Here is a 17,200-nt window from a genome sequence, read left to right as displayed (position 1 = left end):
TGCGTGTATAGCTGAAGCACTGAATAGCTGCTGAGTAAGCTACTGGCTCGTTTTATCTTATTGCATGAAGGCAACTGAAGAACCAGCACTGGACTCTGCTTTAAAATGTTGTCCAGTACTCAGGGGACTGTTCTACAGTCTTGTAACTCAGACTTTCCTATGCAAACACAAGGAGAGCTGCTCCATCTATTTCTCTCCTTGCTCAGTGTCTCTTTGTGTGACTGCTGGCAAGTAGCTAATGGGAAGAATTCATTATCACAGCCTTTTTACTAACAGTTTCCTGTTTGACAGTGTATTTCCTGGAAAAAGATTCTAGCTATCCTATTACAACTACATGATGCCATGTCTGATCTTCTGGGCATACTCGCTTTAAAATTTTCCAACCCAAAAGCTCTCTTAAAGAGCAACTTTTTTTCCCTGAAGTTAATGGTACAGCACACAGGGACCTGACTCGGGGTGATGCTCCTAATCACTATTGAAAGAAAGAGAATCTCCAAAATCACAGTATCCAAATAAACTATAAATATCTATTCCATGTGTCAGCCAAATTTGTAGGAAGGATGCAGGCTTACTTGAACATGATTTTGAAGTCAAAATAAGATTGCTTACCCTTTCCAGGAATTTACAAAAGGTACACCAAAGCCAAGAAGTGGGAAAAGAAAAAGAAAAGAAAGGAAAAAAAAAAGGAATCAGAGTGGCTGATCATTAACAGCATTACAGAAAGTAGCAGAAGTATCTGTTCCTTTGATATGTTCCTGAGGATTAGAGGTGGCAGAGAAGGCAGAACCTCATCAGAAATTATACAGGAGAAGTTAAAGTGCCCCCAGTGCCATTCGAAGGCTCTCATGCCCACCCGAGCTTCCCTGACAAAGGTGAGATTGCTGTGAGTCACAGCACGAGACTAAACTGGATGTGAAAGTCCCAGCCTCTCACTACCTAAAGCCATGGATCAGATGGGTAACTTTTAAATGCATGGACTCTGTGCCATGCTGGCAGTGATTCCTCACAGCAAACTATCTAGCTGCTGCTTGCACTGTGCTATAATTAAGTTAACACACAAGGTCTATGTGGTGTGCCGATTACTGCTGGCTGCCAGCCAGGTCTGTACCCCTGCCGCGAAGTCACATTTATTGGTGTTTCCCTGCAGGAAGCTCCTGTTTTACACTGATGGAAGTCATTACATTTTTGTTTGTTTAAAGCATCATTAAACCTGTAATCACAGTTGCGGCCTCACAAAACTATTCCATAATTCATATAAAACTCCCATAAAGGCTGACCTAGAAAGCAACAGCATCTCTGTGCTGTTGAGCCAGGCCCAGTACAGGAGAAGAGCTGAGATCCCAGCTCTATGTGAACATAGGGTAAGAGCCATTCAGAATAGACAACCAATTCCTCCAAGTATTAACAACCTCTTCAGATACCCACAGGCTATTCAAGCAGAGTCAGTGCTTTACTGGCAGCTGTTATTTCACTCATGGTCACCGATCAGACCCCTAAGGTCAAAGCCCACATTGCAAAGATTCTCACTGACTTCACTGACCCAGCTCCTAGCTTTCAAAACATATGAAGAGTCCTAAGAAAGAAAAATTCTGCTAGCCACGTCTGGTGAACTGAAGACTAACCACTTTGGCTTCCAAATGAGCTATAGCTAGCCATTTTCAACCAGATGAACATGTCCCTGATGATGATCCCCACAGGAAAACCATCTGGTTGTAAAATGAAATGAACAGTTAACAAAATTGGAGATCACTGTGACTGGAAAAACAAACAAACAAACAAACAAAACCAACAAAAAAACCCCCAAGCTGCAAAGCAAACTAACAAACAAAAACAAAACCTGAAAAATATTTCAAATAAACATGGAGAATATAGACCAGGCTATTATTTATTAAGTGTTCAGTCAGAACAATTACACTGTAATGCTTAATGAACAACCAGTGCAAACAAGTTTCTAACAAATAAAGAGTTTCCATTAAAAATCATAGGTAGTTATCCTTTAAAATGGCAACTCCTTATGCAGTAGATTAAATACAACAGAGCCACAGTGTAAGATCTATCTTGATCAAAAACAATATGCCAGCTTTGATAAGTGTTAATATTGTGTAACATAATATAAGGTTTGAGTTTCATATGCTGAAAAGCAGGTGTAAATGCAAGAAATATGACTCTCATTCTAGGGAAGAGCAGACTAACAGGCTGTATTGACCCATCCTGGCCTAAAAATCTGAGTATGATACTATGCTTTAAGTCTTTTTTATACAGCCTTCTCTACTTTGCAGCCTTAGACAACGACATTCTAAGTAGAATCAGGTTGTTTTGCTGCCTCAGATTCCCCAGCCAATATTTAGAGCTTGAAAAGGTGATGGAATTTACAAGCTATTTCCCTATTAAAAAAAAAATGAACCACAGAATCAAAACCTGTTTCTCCTCTTGCTGCATGGAGACCTGAGGCAAACAGGGGAGAAAATTATTAGCATTGGAGAAAGGTAAAACCAGCAAAGAGAAAAATGCTGGCAAACAGACAAATCAGCATGCCAAAAAAAACCCGGAGAGTGGATTTTCTATAATTTCTTTCAACTAAAGCAATTGAAAGGCTGCTTGTAATAAGAAACAGTTGAAAAGAAAAGAAAAGAAAAAAAAAAAAGAAAGAAAAAAGGCTGTGTGACTTCTAAGTTAACAATTCTCTACTGAGCTCTGGAATTTTTATGTCTGATTTTTAAATTATTTTTATATATATACATCACTTAGTACTCCTGCACCCCATAAATATTCAGGCTTGCCATAATAACCTCATATTGCATGATACAAACGCCACATATGCCACAGTTCTTTCCTAAAGAAACATTATGTCATTGGAGTGCTGCACTTTGAGGTTTTCTTGGGGAATTAAAGGCTATGTGTTGTATTACAGAACACACATGCACACAAAAGTATGTGCCAAAACTCTTAATAAATAAAAATAAACTTCAAGCAAAATATTTTTGGACTTTGAAAGGCCAAAAGGGAAGCCCAAATATCCAGATCCCTCACTGTATCAAGTGAATAGTCCCATGGATGATAGTGAGAATACCCACATAGTTGTTCTGAACCATGTGTTTTAGTCATCTGTTAGTGAGGACTAGAATTGGTGATATTAGCCTACTACTTTGCTCTTCCAAGCAAAAGAAATATTAAAAATATAGAAGTACACACAGTAAGAGCATTCATATAGCATCACAGCTATAACAAAAATACCTACTCTTGTATAGTACTTTTCACCAGTACAACTCAAGAGGTCTTCATGACAGAGGTCAAAGTCTTCAGCTTACAGATGAGGAAACAAAAACAAGTGAGTTTCTGGAACATCCTGCCACTATGACTTGGTTGTAAGGAAGGGGGATTGGTGATGGGCAAAGGGTAAACCCCTTTGGAAGGGGCAAACCCAACCTGATTTAATTTGAAACAGCCTGATAAGCCCACAAAGAGGATGTATATGGTGACAGCATGTAGTAGTGGGAATGGGAAACAATTTGATGAACCAATTTGGAAATCACTTCTACTCTTATGTTCCCAGTGCCAGATAGTATTCTAATATAGCTGATTTACCAGATACTAGATCTTACATCACAGGAAGAGTCCACATACCATATTTCTCTGACTTGGGCTTTCACAATTCTACATGGAAGGTTTTTTGATCTAATTACAGCTATTCAAGCAATCACTAGGCTTTTAGAAAGTATTCTATGGACATAGAAGAATATAACAGCAGGTAAGGAACTCTTAGAGACACAAGAAACTGCACGTAAATAGCATATGACAGTGGCAAAGAGTTTGTGCATGGCAGAAACAGATTTGATGACCATGATTCAATAAATCACTGTGTTTCAGGATGTGCTTAGGCATATACTTCGCAAATTTTTTATACAGGTTGTCTGCTACTGAAGGGGGAATATTTGCCTTTAATCCAAGCATTTAAAGTACATACATAGAGATAATACATATGCAGCACTTGTACCTTAAAAATGGCAATTAAACATGCTTAAAACCTCTATGGGTGATGACTGCAAAAGAGCAAAACAGGAAATTATCATCATTAGAATGAAAAATATGACATGATACGAATGTGATACACTCTTCCCATCTTGAATAAAACAGAAAAGCTGCATTTTTTATGAAATGGAACACCAAGGAAATGCCATTTTTAAAGTGCAAATTGTTCAGTTTTACTTAAGTATATATTTCCCAGGAGCACAACATTAAATGGCATCCACCTGTGGTGCAGCATTGCTCCTCTTGGCAGCCCCATATCCCAGCTCTGTCCTCTGGACAGCATGCCCTAACCAGTGTGGATGTCCTGTCACTGATGCTGTGACTTAGTCAGGAAGGAGACACTTTCTCACAAAAGTGACTGATTTTCACAGTCACCATCTAAAGCCAATAATCTTTTTAACGTAAAATTCCTGAACCACTATGACTTAAAGAGCTACAGAGCCAGATTGTCAGCAGTTAAGTTTTGAGCCTAAACTCTTCTCAGGTGTGAAAACCATCTTCTTGTATTCACTTCAGTTCTCATGCTCCTCCTTTTTCCACACATCTAACCATAATTTCCCTTCCTGACATGAACAATTAGAGCCCAATGCTTCTGGTCCTTTCCTGCTAAGTCACAGAGAATAAATCAATCCCTTCTTCAACAGCCTCACAAGCAGAGGATAGGATTACAGCTAGCATGGCAGTTTTACAGAGAAGAATCTGAATGTTATAATAAATTACTAGAGCTGGGTGAATTCTCCAATTCACCAGCCCTGTTGCATTCAGATACAGGGACAAAGTGCATAACATCTCCAAGTGTACTACTGCTACTAAATCTAACATGGTGAATCAGAGACCAGGTATACTGCTACCCTGTGCAAACAATAAGCCACCCATCTTGTGACAAGACTACTTTTCACGTAACTGACTATACACTAGGAAGTGAGTAGGTTCATTTCATAAGAGGAAAAATTGTTTCATTAGTCAGCAGGTAACAAGCATTAGGCTAAGGCAGATAATGTTTTTCTTAGCAGATTAAAGATCAGTTTATCTTAGTCCTTCGCATACACTTTCCATGCTGAGGGTTGTTAGCAGGCTCTTTTGAATCACAAAATTGTTATTGCCATGTGGATTTTATTGTTGCTTTGCCAAAATTCATTTAGCTTTTCAACAGACTGTAGTTCCAGCAGTTAAGTGTTGCATGGAAGCTTCGTGCCTCAACCCGCTAGGAGGCTAATGCACAGTGCCAACTGCTCCTAAGATCATGGATGGATTCCTGGCATCACCAGTTGGTTGGGGAATAGCAAACTTAATGAGAAAAACCTCCATATTTCAGTGCATCATAAATGTACCCACACATGGGGGTGAGTTTCAAGAGGATAAACCCAAAGTATGGTGTACATGGGATGAGACTTCCACACTGTATTTATCAGCTAAACTCAGGCAGCACAGAAGCAACTTTATTTCTATAGCAACTATATATATGTATGTATATATGTGTGCATACACACACACTCCAACAGATGATACTACTGAAGAGATTCATTCCTGGGAGGACAGGTAACTTGTCTCTTAAAAGCAAAAAAGCTCAATGGGACGTGTGACATGTTTGTTCTTTAATCCTATCTCTGAGAATGACTTCTATGACTTTGGGATAACTCACTCAACCTCTTGACGGTTCAGTTTCCATTCTGTTACAGCAGAGGTATTAGCTTTTACCTCCAGTGAAAGGTGGCCAGACTTCGGCATTATGGGGAATAGCAATGGAGTCTCTTCTTGCCTTCACTTGTTCTTACTCACCATTTTCCTATTTCTATTTAAAATGGTGATTTTCTGTGAAGTCCTACAGGTGTATGCAACTTAGGGCTCAATGCATTTATCTGAAAGACTCATGCACTGGCATTTTCTGATTACATTTGAATCATTGCTTTTATTTAAGAAAAATGTGCACTTCTAATCCTTTAGCCGATGAAAGAATTCTGTAAAAATTAGCATATGCTTAGAGCTCAGAGTACAGAATACAAAGAAACATCTCTTCCCTGACCCCCAAAATTATCAGTTTTCCTAAAATGACATGCATTTAAAGGTGACAAGATTACTTCTGGAGTATTTTTAGTGCCTGTAGAAAAATCCTGGACTCTGCAGAATACTCTGCAGCAGAAAGCATGAATGGAACACAGGCACAACCAAGCTTTACCTTTAATTTGGCTAGCAAGGATGAGAACAGCAAGAACTGAATGGTCATGGACTTCAGCACAGGTTATCAACTTATACCCTCATTTAGGAGAAACATTTAAGTTCATCTTGCAGAGATTTCTAGGACCTCCCCTGATTTCCTGTTCTCTACTTGCACATACCACCATCCAGTTCACACTCTTAGCTATTTTCAGTCCTTGCTGTCTGGTGGAAACTCATACTTAATTTTCTGGGCACCCAGACTCCTATGTGCATTTTATAATGCTCCCTGCATGAGATGAGACACCATATAGAAACTCATAACTTGTTGATAAGCAAATTTGGTCATAATTCTTCTCCTTATAAAGATTTCTAATAATAAATAGCATAATTGAAAAAGTGCATTATTTGTCTTTAAAAATAGAGCAAATATAGAACATAGGAAAAAAAAAGAATAATGAAAAACTATTTTCTTTTGGGAAACTGGATGAGAATGTTGCTTCCACCCAAAGTTTTAAAACAAAAACATAAGTTTGATTCGGTTTAATGCTGCTTCAGGTTTTTGAATCAAATGATCCATATAAAGCAACTTAATTCAAACATTTTTTTTTAATTTATCATAAATAATAGGTTGCATCAAAATTCTGGAAGAAAATGGACATATTTGAACCAAGAAATATAAAAATTATTTGACTTTCTATATATTCAGCAGGAAAAAAAATTGATTCTGTTTCACTGGCTAGCACTTGTTTCTATGTTTTGTCTGCAACCAGATAAAACGCTGCTTTCATCCACATTAACACCATTCAATTCATTTGCCATCCTCTCTGTTACATGAGAATAAAACTCTGCGACCAGCAGCTCTTGAAAGATGAGATTTCAATGCCAACAGCTTTAAACATTAAACTCCACTCGCTGAAATCCTATATCCAAGCTTAAACCCAAACAAGACACAATCTCTAGTTTGGAAAGCAAAAATCTATTTAAAAAAAATATGCAGGAAACATAAAAGAAAACATCTTTTCATACAATGCATAGTTGAATGAAGGGTCTTCGCTGCCACAGAACACCACTGAATTTAAAAACACAGAAAAACTCCCTCTGAATAGTTACTAACAAAAAGTTTTGGAAGAGATATTATTTCTTGTATTTTAGGTTTTAAGATGAAAGTGATATAAATCAAGAAAGGAACAGTTTTGCTAGGATAGATTTTCTACTGTGCATTGTGCTGTCACACACCATTTCTTGTAGCAACTGGTACTGGATTTCTGGGGATGGACTGTGGAGTAAGTAGCCTGTGGATCTGAGTCAGCCTAATGGTTTGTATTCATCATCATCCAGCCTTTATATTCCAACTTCTCTGTTAAACAGTTGTGTTCAGTGAATATGGAAATTATTCCCATGCATTTCAGAAAGTTTGGTGATTTGTATTACTTAAAATCAGATAGCTCTGCATTTTGTGTTTTCATGCAGTTCTTATCTAACTTATTGACCTGTTGAATTATTTCTTTAAGATCTTGGGAACAATCTGAAAATGATAAGTGAGCAGTGTGTCAGATACCCGCTTAAGAGGACATAAAAATTTCTTTGTTCAAAGTTAAAGAAACTTTTTCCAGCTTGCTGCAGCATACTGTAATTTAGCTTTGAGCCAGTTATTGAACAAGACAATAATATTATAATGGAAATTTTTTAATATACATCATTAATAGTAAAGTGCCTATTTCATTGAAGTAAAAAAAAAATGTGTGCTATGAGCAGTTTTGAAATGAATATTTGATTCCAAACTTCCCTTGTGCATTTAATGACATGCTAATTTACATTTTAATTACTTCCTAAGAAATCAAAGCATTTGTTGACAGAAGAACATAATGTCAACTTCACGGTGCACTGTTGGTGGATAGTTAATGAACTTAATTAGATAATTAGTGATGTTAATTATCCTTCTATTCTGAAGATAAAGATGTTACACAAATGATGCACTTTTCAAAGAAATATCATTATATGTTTGTTTGCTTTAAGTCAGTTAACTTGAAAAGCTAATAAAAGATCAACTGAGTGATTGGTAGGAAAAATATTTGTTTAAATAGTAATCGTGATTATGTTTCAAATATTTCTATCTTCTTCATTTCACCTACCGTGAACTGCTAAGTTGAGTTTATTCCTCCTTCATTCCAAATTATCAAGTTCTTTCTGTTCAACCCTGCTCTCCTTTTCAGTACCCTGCATTCCTCCACACCTTGAACAACCACTCTCTGATGCAGTGGCTCCACTATTGTTTGAAAACCCAGGCTCCTCAGCATCAGCTTTGATTTTACAGTCAGTTATTGAAAGATGCTATAACAATGCAGGAAAGAAGTAGCTAGTATTTGAAGGCACTGGTCCACTAACTAGCTCTGGGTTCAGCTGCTAGTGTTGCCACTGACATCTTGGATGATAATGGCCAAGTCTATGTAAATTCATGTCTGTCAACATGAGATAAAGCTTCTTACAGAAGTCAAAGCCCACTGACATACAGCATTTTGAGCTAAGGCTGATTTTACGTCCTGGGGCTGAGTCTTCCACGCCCTGACAAGGGCCTTGGAATATATCATCAGCCTTCCAGTTCAAAATCAAACACTTCTGTTTGAAAACCCTTGTTTAAAACTACCCTCTAAAACACAGACTTCTGCACACAGACATCTCACCCAAGAATTTGTGAGTATGATCTGTACATATTAAGTTGAAACAGGTCATTTCTCCCTCTTCCCCCAAACCTAATGCACAACCTGTAAAAGATGGCTGCAAAGAGTGTGAAGTAAGACTGACAGCCAGGAGTGAAGCCCCAGTGCTCTTTCTTGGTGGAATCATGTGGGGTGAGACCCCTGCCCCAGACAGGTCTAATTCTCTATCTGTGATGCAGCTACTACTTAGGTACTAGGTAATTAAGTCCTAGCACTGTACAAAACATAAAAAAACTCCTGTAAGTGTTGATGTAGAGATATAAATTTCCAGCACAGAAGGAATTTAAGCCTGTAGTTCAAGCTTCCACTGAAGTTAATGGAAATTCTATGTTTAAATACTTCTCAAAATATAATGCATTACCACCACAGGTGAATGACTAGAGATACTAGGTATACTAGACATATTTATCTTAAGAATGAGTGTTACATGTGAAACAATTCTGTAAATTTTTTTGCTGTCTGTGAAATTTGTTGTTCTTGGTGTAACAAACAAATAATTTTCTGTAGCAACAACACTTTTAGGTGCTGGCCTAAGAGAAGCCTGGTGAATAAACAGATGAGAAAACTAAAAAAATAAATTTCCTGTAAATCTAAAACTAAAGAAAATCATAAAGACTTTGAAATAACATTGTTTGAAACATGCCTCAGTCTTTCTCAGAATTCAAAAGAAACATTAACTCCTAGAAGAGATTTCAGAGGCTGTCTTTCTTTCTCTTGGGAATCTAACTATAGAGGCAGGACTTGACAGATAACTTTCAGTGGAGCTTGCCCAAGAGACATTTGCTATTACTTCAACCAAGGGCATTTGTTGTTAGGAAACTATGCAGAATTTAAGTGGTCCTTGGCCATATCACCATCTTCTTGCTCAATGATAAGATGAGGATATACAATTCACTTTCCTATATGAGTTAATGAACTTGCAGTTTCTTTTCAGCAGGTACATCAAGACCGCTTAGCGATCAGTATAAATAAATAAAATATTACATTGTAAAAAATTAAGAGAAAGAATTTTCAAAAGGAACTGAAGTAGATTCTGTGTCTGACAGTGACTTAAGTCTCAGCCAAGTGGTCTTTTCTTGGAGCTCCTGACTTCAGAAAGTTATCCACAGAGGCAAAGAAGGGTCTTGCTGACACACTGATGCAGTTATCTTCTACAGATTTGCTGTGGGTTTACCAATCTGCCTGTTGCTTACAAAAGTAAGCACAAGAGATGGGCTCTTACTACAAGGCCAACTAAAGAAAAATGAATCACTCCCAGTCAAGCCACACTTGGCATCTAGTATTTTCTGATTTGTAGAGCTACACCATTAAATGCTTTTTTTGCAGCTAGCTCTGCAGTGACCTTGCATACACTAAGGGCAGCAGATCAGAAACCAAGCTATCCATCAAACTGCTCAAAAATCCTTAGAGTTCAAAGGCTGCATTCTCCCATCACTTAACTAGGAGGAATTCTCTTGCAACAGAGTGACAAAACCAGCACAAAGGACATCAGATGCTGGCTTTTTATCTATAGCTGTCTTCACAAGTGTGTTTGCTGTCCAAAATCCTACCGTAAAGTTTCCGGTTTTGCAATTACAAGTTAGGTCTCTGTTAACCTCTTCTTTCTGAAGACTGGGATTAAAAAGACCTTTTCTATTTCATTCTTTGAAGGTATATGGGCCTCTGGCATAGAGGAATGTAATTAATGAACCAAAACAGAAGACAGGTATGATCAGGCCTGCTGTAGAACTCAGGAGGCTCTGCATTTCTTGTAAAGAATAACAGCTATATCTACAGCACTGAGGCAGTGTGTCTTACAGTAGTAAGAAGTATGCTGCCTGTAGCCTTGCTTGGGCACTCATCCTCAGGAAGAACTTCAGGACACTACATGGTAGAAGCTGTTGACTGATTTACAATTTACTGAAATATGATTGTTATAGTGGTCCCTTGCTGCTTTTGCAGCTTGTTGAAGATGACAAAAACAATCAGTCATTGCTAACCTAAACATTAAATATGTATCCTAGATTCTGACAGCAAAACTGTGGGGAGGGGGACTGGGGGAGGAAAGGAGGAGAAAGAGCAAGAGATCTAGAAGCTTGCTTTGAAACAGGAAAGTCAATGACTTGGAAACCTTTGGCACTGTATTCAGAGTCTTACAGACTCTCCTGCTGGCAAATTTACCCAACTGTGTCACCTGTAAGCATTAAAAAAATCTGACTTTGTACAGTGCTCCTCTTGCTCCTGCATGGCTACTCAGACTTCCAAGAAAGCACAAAATAGCAATTACCAGAGCAGATGATCACCATTCTACTACCAGAAATGTGATCACGCTCTCCTTTCTGAATGATCATGCCTTCCAGACAAAGCCCAGAGCATGAGATAGCAAAGTAGATTCAGAAATATGGGGGAAACACAGCTGTATTTGATTGCTAATTCTGACATTTACCACCAAATAGCAGGGAATTGGCTTCACTGATGCTGGTGATCCTGTCTGAAAGTACAGCAGAAATATGGAGCCTGATCCTTTGCTGGACTGAATAGTTTGAATTTTGTTGTTTTTTTTCCAGATTGAGGATTGGGTCTCAAAAGCACTCTTGCTATCTTGTAAATGACAACAGGGAAAAAGCTGACAGTTTTGAGGGGGGTGTTTTCTTTGGGGGTTTTTGGTTATTTTTTTCATCTGCAGCAAATGCAACTACCACTTCAACTTGTTTGTTTATTATAAACTCATTTCTTCTTTCTACTGGGCAAAGCTTTGAAATCCTGGCTGAATTTCTGCACTTTTCTCAAATTTAATAGTTTTGCTCAGCTAGGAACAATCATGCTTAGCTCTCAATAAATGCAAAGATTGTTATTTTACTATAAGATTTAAAGGCTTTGTCTCTCACTATGCTACTTTTCCTTTTATCTCAATGTTTCAACCACGTGCCTGTCACTGTAGGACATAGGTCCATAACTATCAGTAGTGAAGACAGAGGCCAGTATCTGAAGATTTTTCCCAGGTCAATACAGAAGATACCTGAGACACAGCAAATGATACAAAATCACATTACAGCCCTTTTTAAAGTGACTACCAAAGTGAGGTTAAAAAAAAAACAAGTTAGAAGCACAAATACCGTTTATTTTTAATGTAACTTGTGCTCCCAGCTTTGACACTGAAAATCCCAACTTATACCTTGCTTGTGAAGTGTATAAAGAAAGAGGGCTGTTGAGGAACAAAGAAATTCATTTTCTTCCTCTTAGATTTCATTTCTCTGTGTCGTGGTTTAACCCCAGCCAGCAACTAAGCACCACGCAGCCGCTCACTCACTCCCCCCCCATCCAGTGGGATGGGGGAGAAAATTGGGAAAAAAAGGAAAACTCCTGGGTTGAGATAAGAACAGTTTAATAGAACAGAAAAGAAGAAACTAATAATGATAATGATAACACTAATGAAATGACAACAGCAATAATGAAAGGATTGGAATGTACAAATGATGTGCAGGGCAATTGCTCACCACCCACTGACCAACACCCAGCTAGTCCCCCAGCAGCGATTCCCCGCCCCCACTCCCAGTTCCTATACTAGATGGGACGTCCCATGGTATGGAATACACTGTTGGCCAGTTTGGGTCAGGTGCCCTGGTTGTGTCCTGTGCCAACTTCTTGTGCCCCTCCAGCTTTCTCGCTGGCTGGGCATGAAAAGCTGAAAAATCCTTGACTTTAGTGTAAACACTACTGAGCAACAACTGAAAGCATCAGCATTACCAACATTCTTCACATACTGAACTCAAAACATAGCACTGTACCAGCTACTAGGAAGACAGTTAACTCTATCCCAGCTGAAACCAGGACACTCTGAAAAGTGCATCAAACTTTCAAAGATAGGCTGGAGGGAGAAAGGGGGAGAGAGAGTGTGGAGAAGAACATTTGGAACTGTAGCTTTGTATCTCATTGAGAGGAACAATTTGTCAGAGCTGTGGAGCTGTCAGTCCTTGACATGATAAGGAATAACACCAAATGAGTAATGTTTCCTCCAAACCCAGCTCCTTTAATTACAAGCCGCTTCCTTGCAGAAGAGAGACAGAAGATGCAGAAACACCAATTTCATGCACTTGTGCCTGAATAATGTCTCCGTGCTGCCTTTTCCAGATGGCAACCTTTTCACTGGAGGAACTAATGATGTGGGCATATTTAGGGAAAAACCAATAACGGAGTCTTTAACCTTCAACAGCAAAAAGCATGTTGTACAAAATGTTCCTTGGGATACATTTACAAATATCAATTACATTGCTCACTGAGGTGTAATCAGCTGTAATAATCAAAATTAATTTTAAAAAATAATTAAACAGACCCCAGGGCAAATAGTTGATGCTCTTGTAGTATGACATCACAGTCTACATATGTACCTGGGAAGAACTTGCTCACTCTGTAAGCAGCAAAGTGATTTTAAGGAATGAGAACGCTGCTGTGGCATGCTGAGAAAAAACTTGCAGCTCAGTAAGGTACTACGAGAAACTTTACTTGGGTATCATAGCCTTCTTGATCAATACACCTGGAAGTGAACCAGCCATCACTGTAGGTAAAGTTGCAATCTGCTGCAGCTTGGGCTAGAGGGTTAAGACTCCCTAAACTGATGCTGTAACAGACTCGCTGTCTCCTCAGCAGGAGAAAAAAATACCTTAATATGATCAGCACTGCAATAACACAAGCTCAGTCCAAAGTCCTGAATATTCTATCAATGCACTGCTGCCCTACCATATAGCTCATTACTCTAGCCCTAACACACTTAACTGGTGCTTTTTATTTGTATTCTCAACATATGCCCAGCAAAAACATGGAAATGGCCCTCATTTTCAGCAAAGGGGGAGCTTACACATGCAAAAGATAGTCCAGATTCATTGCTGGTGGTAGGAATGCTGCATACCCTCCAGACTCATCCCTGGTTTATATAAACACTTGTCTCCTTATCTCTTGAGCCTAAACTAAAATTTGGGCCTTTAATACTTCAAATTGATTAGAAAATGAAAGGACAGTACTATGGTAATACCTGATCCTTTCTACTAATTCAGTGTCTGAAGGACAAGGTTTACATAACTGATGTAAGTCAAAAGCAGCAGCAAAGCCAGCATCTCCTCACCTTGTTCTGACCCAAGCAGAGCCCTGTGAGCACAAACACACAAGGGTTGCTTAGGTTTTTCCTTTCAAGTGCAATAATTAGGTCTCATGCAAAAAGTATGCATTGATACATTATAAGTTAAGGCTGCCAGCTGAAGTTCTTCAGATCAACGACTATTTGTTAGTCATTATTTCTAGCAGTCTAGAAAAGAATCCTTAACTGCAATAGGTGTCTAGTTTGCAATGGAACATGTCAACAGACATACTCAGAAGACTCCCAAGTCCAGACAAACTCTGCAGAGCCATATAAAAGGCAGACCAGTGACAGAGCCAGAAAAGACAAAGAGCAGAAGTTACCTGAGATTTGCATGTCATTTCCTTTGTGTTTCGTCCAGGCATCAACCTGATAGCTGAAGAGAGGCTTTCACTCCAGGAATTGTGCTTGCTCTGTGATGGGCCTGGCCCCGCTTTATTCTGGAGAAGCTTCTTTTCAGATGCTGTGGGCCAGAGCAGACATAAAAACTTGTAAAACTTGAAGTTGAGCCTGTGGTAAGGTAGAGGGTTTGTATCCCTGTTACACAAGACATGACAACATGGCAGTGCCTCACTCCAGCTGGATTGTCCTTCAGTTTATAAGAAAAGCACTGAACTAATGCGCACTTCTCAAGTTTTTATTTAAAAGCCTCACAGAGGTGTGCCATAGATCAGTTTCATTATACAGATGTGAACTCTGAACCACTGCAGCACTGCACATATTGGGATGCCCTGCTTCAAGCAAATATACAATTGTCTAAGGAGATGTCTGTTTCTTGCAGTACAGTAGAAGCCCTACAACATTACCAGGTGATTACAGAAGAGCTGGGGCATGACACAGAAAGAGATCACTATCCTGGATGAGAGAAACTGAGAATCTGCTTTATCTAACAGGTGATGTGCAGAGGAAGGGTATAACCAAGGAATCAGCGGCTTTCCGTTAAGCACTACATTTACTGCAATGTCTTTGCTTACTACACGTGTTCCATAAAAGAACAGACCTATCAAGTGCTGCCAAGCTTTTGTCATAATTTCTTCCCATAAAGGAGTGATCTCTGTTATCTTCATGTCCCTTTCTTTGTCATTTCCTTTTACGGAAAGATCCATCTTGTAAGTGTCCTCCAAAGCCTGCTGCCTCTGAGAAATGAGCTGTTTCCAGATGATTTCTACTGTTCTCAGAATCTCCTGATGGACTAGGAAACAAAAGAAACTACAAATGAAGAATCATTTTTTGTGTAACAAGTCAAGCAGCAGATAAAGCAAAAATATCTCATTTGGAACAGCACTAGTCCAGAGTAACTGCTGGAGTCAGTGGAGTTGCTCCGTGTTGTCTACTGCCTGCATAGGTTCTAAGCCAGACTAGTTAATCTAATACAGAAAACAGCAGGACATTTCTTTTACTATATTTCAACTCCCTGAAAGAAACAAGCAGGAGTGACAGATGATCCTAACTGGTTTCTGCCTTTGAAAACCATCTCATCAGAATTTTTATGATCTTATTATCATATATAGAATGCCAGAGCACATAACGGACATTCCTTTGCGTTGCCAAACATCGTTAGAGACAGTGGGGGGAAGGTAACCAAGTTGTGAAACAATTTGACAGCAAGAGTATGCTGTACAAGGACTTTCTGAGCTGTTTTGCTGTATTTCCCTGCAAATCAGACTTATTTGGTTGCATCATATCCAAGCCAATAAATATTTTAAAAAAAAAAAAAAAGAGAGAACATCACTCTGCTGTAGGGTTCAGCTGACAGCCCCCACACTGAATCCAGCCCAAAATATTTCCATTGTTTCTCTTAAAAGAGCAAAATGTTTCTTCCTGTGTACAATACAAACACACAAGATCTGTATAGGCATTGAAAAAACAAATAGAGCTACAAATAGTATGTATCTGGGCATGGATACTGGCCGCAACATAGGGAAGAGATCTCCAAACTGATATTCATTATTCCTGAGGATGTGGGGTGTGAATTTTGAATAAAAAAGTATGATGCAAACACAAGTGATTTTTAGCACAACTTTCCTTTCTCTATGCTATAGGCCTGCAGTGCCTATACACCAAAAACACAATTAAGTAGACATTGCACAAGCTGCTGATAACTATTTATGCCATGCACTTTCCTGCACTGTAAGCCAAAGGCAACATGTGCCATAAATTACCATCATCAGGAGTAGGCAGGCTGCCCTTTTCCTCTTCACTGGGTGCAAGGAAAATTTGGTGATACGAAGCCAGCTTTGGTTTTGCATCCACCCCAAAACCTTCCGAACAGCTGTGACAAAAAAAAAAAAAAAAAAAAAAAGGGAGGACATGTGAGGAAACCAGACTTAGAATAAACTGAGGATAGTGAAAAACCTAAGGGTATTTCTATACATGGACTCCTACTCAATTCATTTAGTAGATCAGTATTCCCAGGCTCAAGGGCTTACACCAATCACATGATATTGCAGGATTTTCAGGAAGTGGGAACTAAACCACTGTCAGTCTGGTTTTCAAAGTCAAGGAGTGGTCATCAAGATCCTATGGATCACTCTGTTGTACATGACTTATCCCTGCACTTCTCAGTGCACTTGCATCTACCATTCACCTCAATTAGCTGGAACACAGGGCTGTACTGATGTAGCCAGACTGCATCCAGCTTTGTTGCCCCTCCCCTGAGCACCCTGTATGCCATCTCTTTGCTCTGAATTTCTTCACTTGAGGTACCTCCCATTATGTGGGAAACACTGCCTTGCCATACCCTACAACTGAACTGTTTACTTAGACTAAGTTCTTTGCACCAATGATTGTTCATTCAGTTTATAAAGCATTTAGCACAAAAAAAAGCACAATCTTTAGCACCATGGTATTAGTATCATGTAGATGTGATTACAATTGAGAGCATCACCATGGCCAAAAAGAGTTAGTGCTGCTTTGGGGGTGGGGTGTGTGTCAGATAATTTACCAGTCAGTAGATAAAAGACACCAGGAATTTCAGCACAGCAGTAATGCATACAATAAATGCAACAGGCTTAGTTAAGGCATCCAGACAACCTGGACTTGGTCACAGAAGTGCTGTCGATAATATATATATATTATATATAGCCACTAGTAAGATACTATGTTCTGTCAATTGTAAACAGGCACTACTCCATGGGAGAGTCAAATCTCTTGGGTATGCAAAACTACCATTTTAATTTCTGGTTTT

General features: G+C 38.9%; 1 protein-coding gene across 4 annotated transcripts in view; it reads right to left on the bottom strand.

Moving 5' to 3' along the window:
* WDFY4 (WDFY family member 4) overlaps positions 1-17,200 on the bottom strand; it is a 145,683-nt gene that overhangs the window by 65,445 nt on the left and 63,038 nt on the right. For all 4 annotated transcript variants that reach the window (XM_049810148.1, XM_049810144.1, XM_049810145.1 and 1 more), the window contains exons 37-39: positions 16,176-16,285; positions 15,014-15,205; positions 14,337-14,476 (exon numbers count right to left, since the gene is read on the bottom strand). In XM_049810148.1, the coding sequence (XP_049666105.1) occupies positions 14,337-14,476; positions 15,014-15,205; positions 16,176-16,285 (442 nt within the window). The remainder of the gene's footprint in view (positions 1-14,336; positions 14,477-15,013; positions 15,206-16,175; positions 16,286-17,200) is intronic.

This window comes from Accipiter gentilis, chromosome 9 (assembly GCF_929443795.1).
Source record: "Accipiter gentilis chromosome 9, bAccGen1.1, whole genome shotgun sequence".
In the NCBI taxonomy this organism is placed as follows: domain Eukaryota; kingdom Metazoa; phylum Chordata; class Aves; order Accipitriformes; family Accipitridae; genus Astur; species Astur gentilis.
Note: the sequence above shows the minus strand (reverse complement) of the source record. Positions and strands in the feature narration are given on the sequence as shown.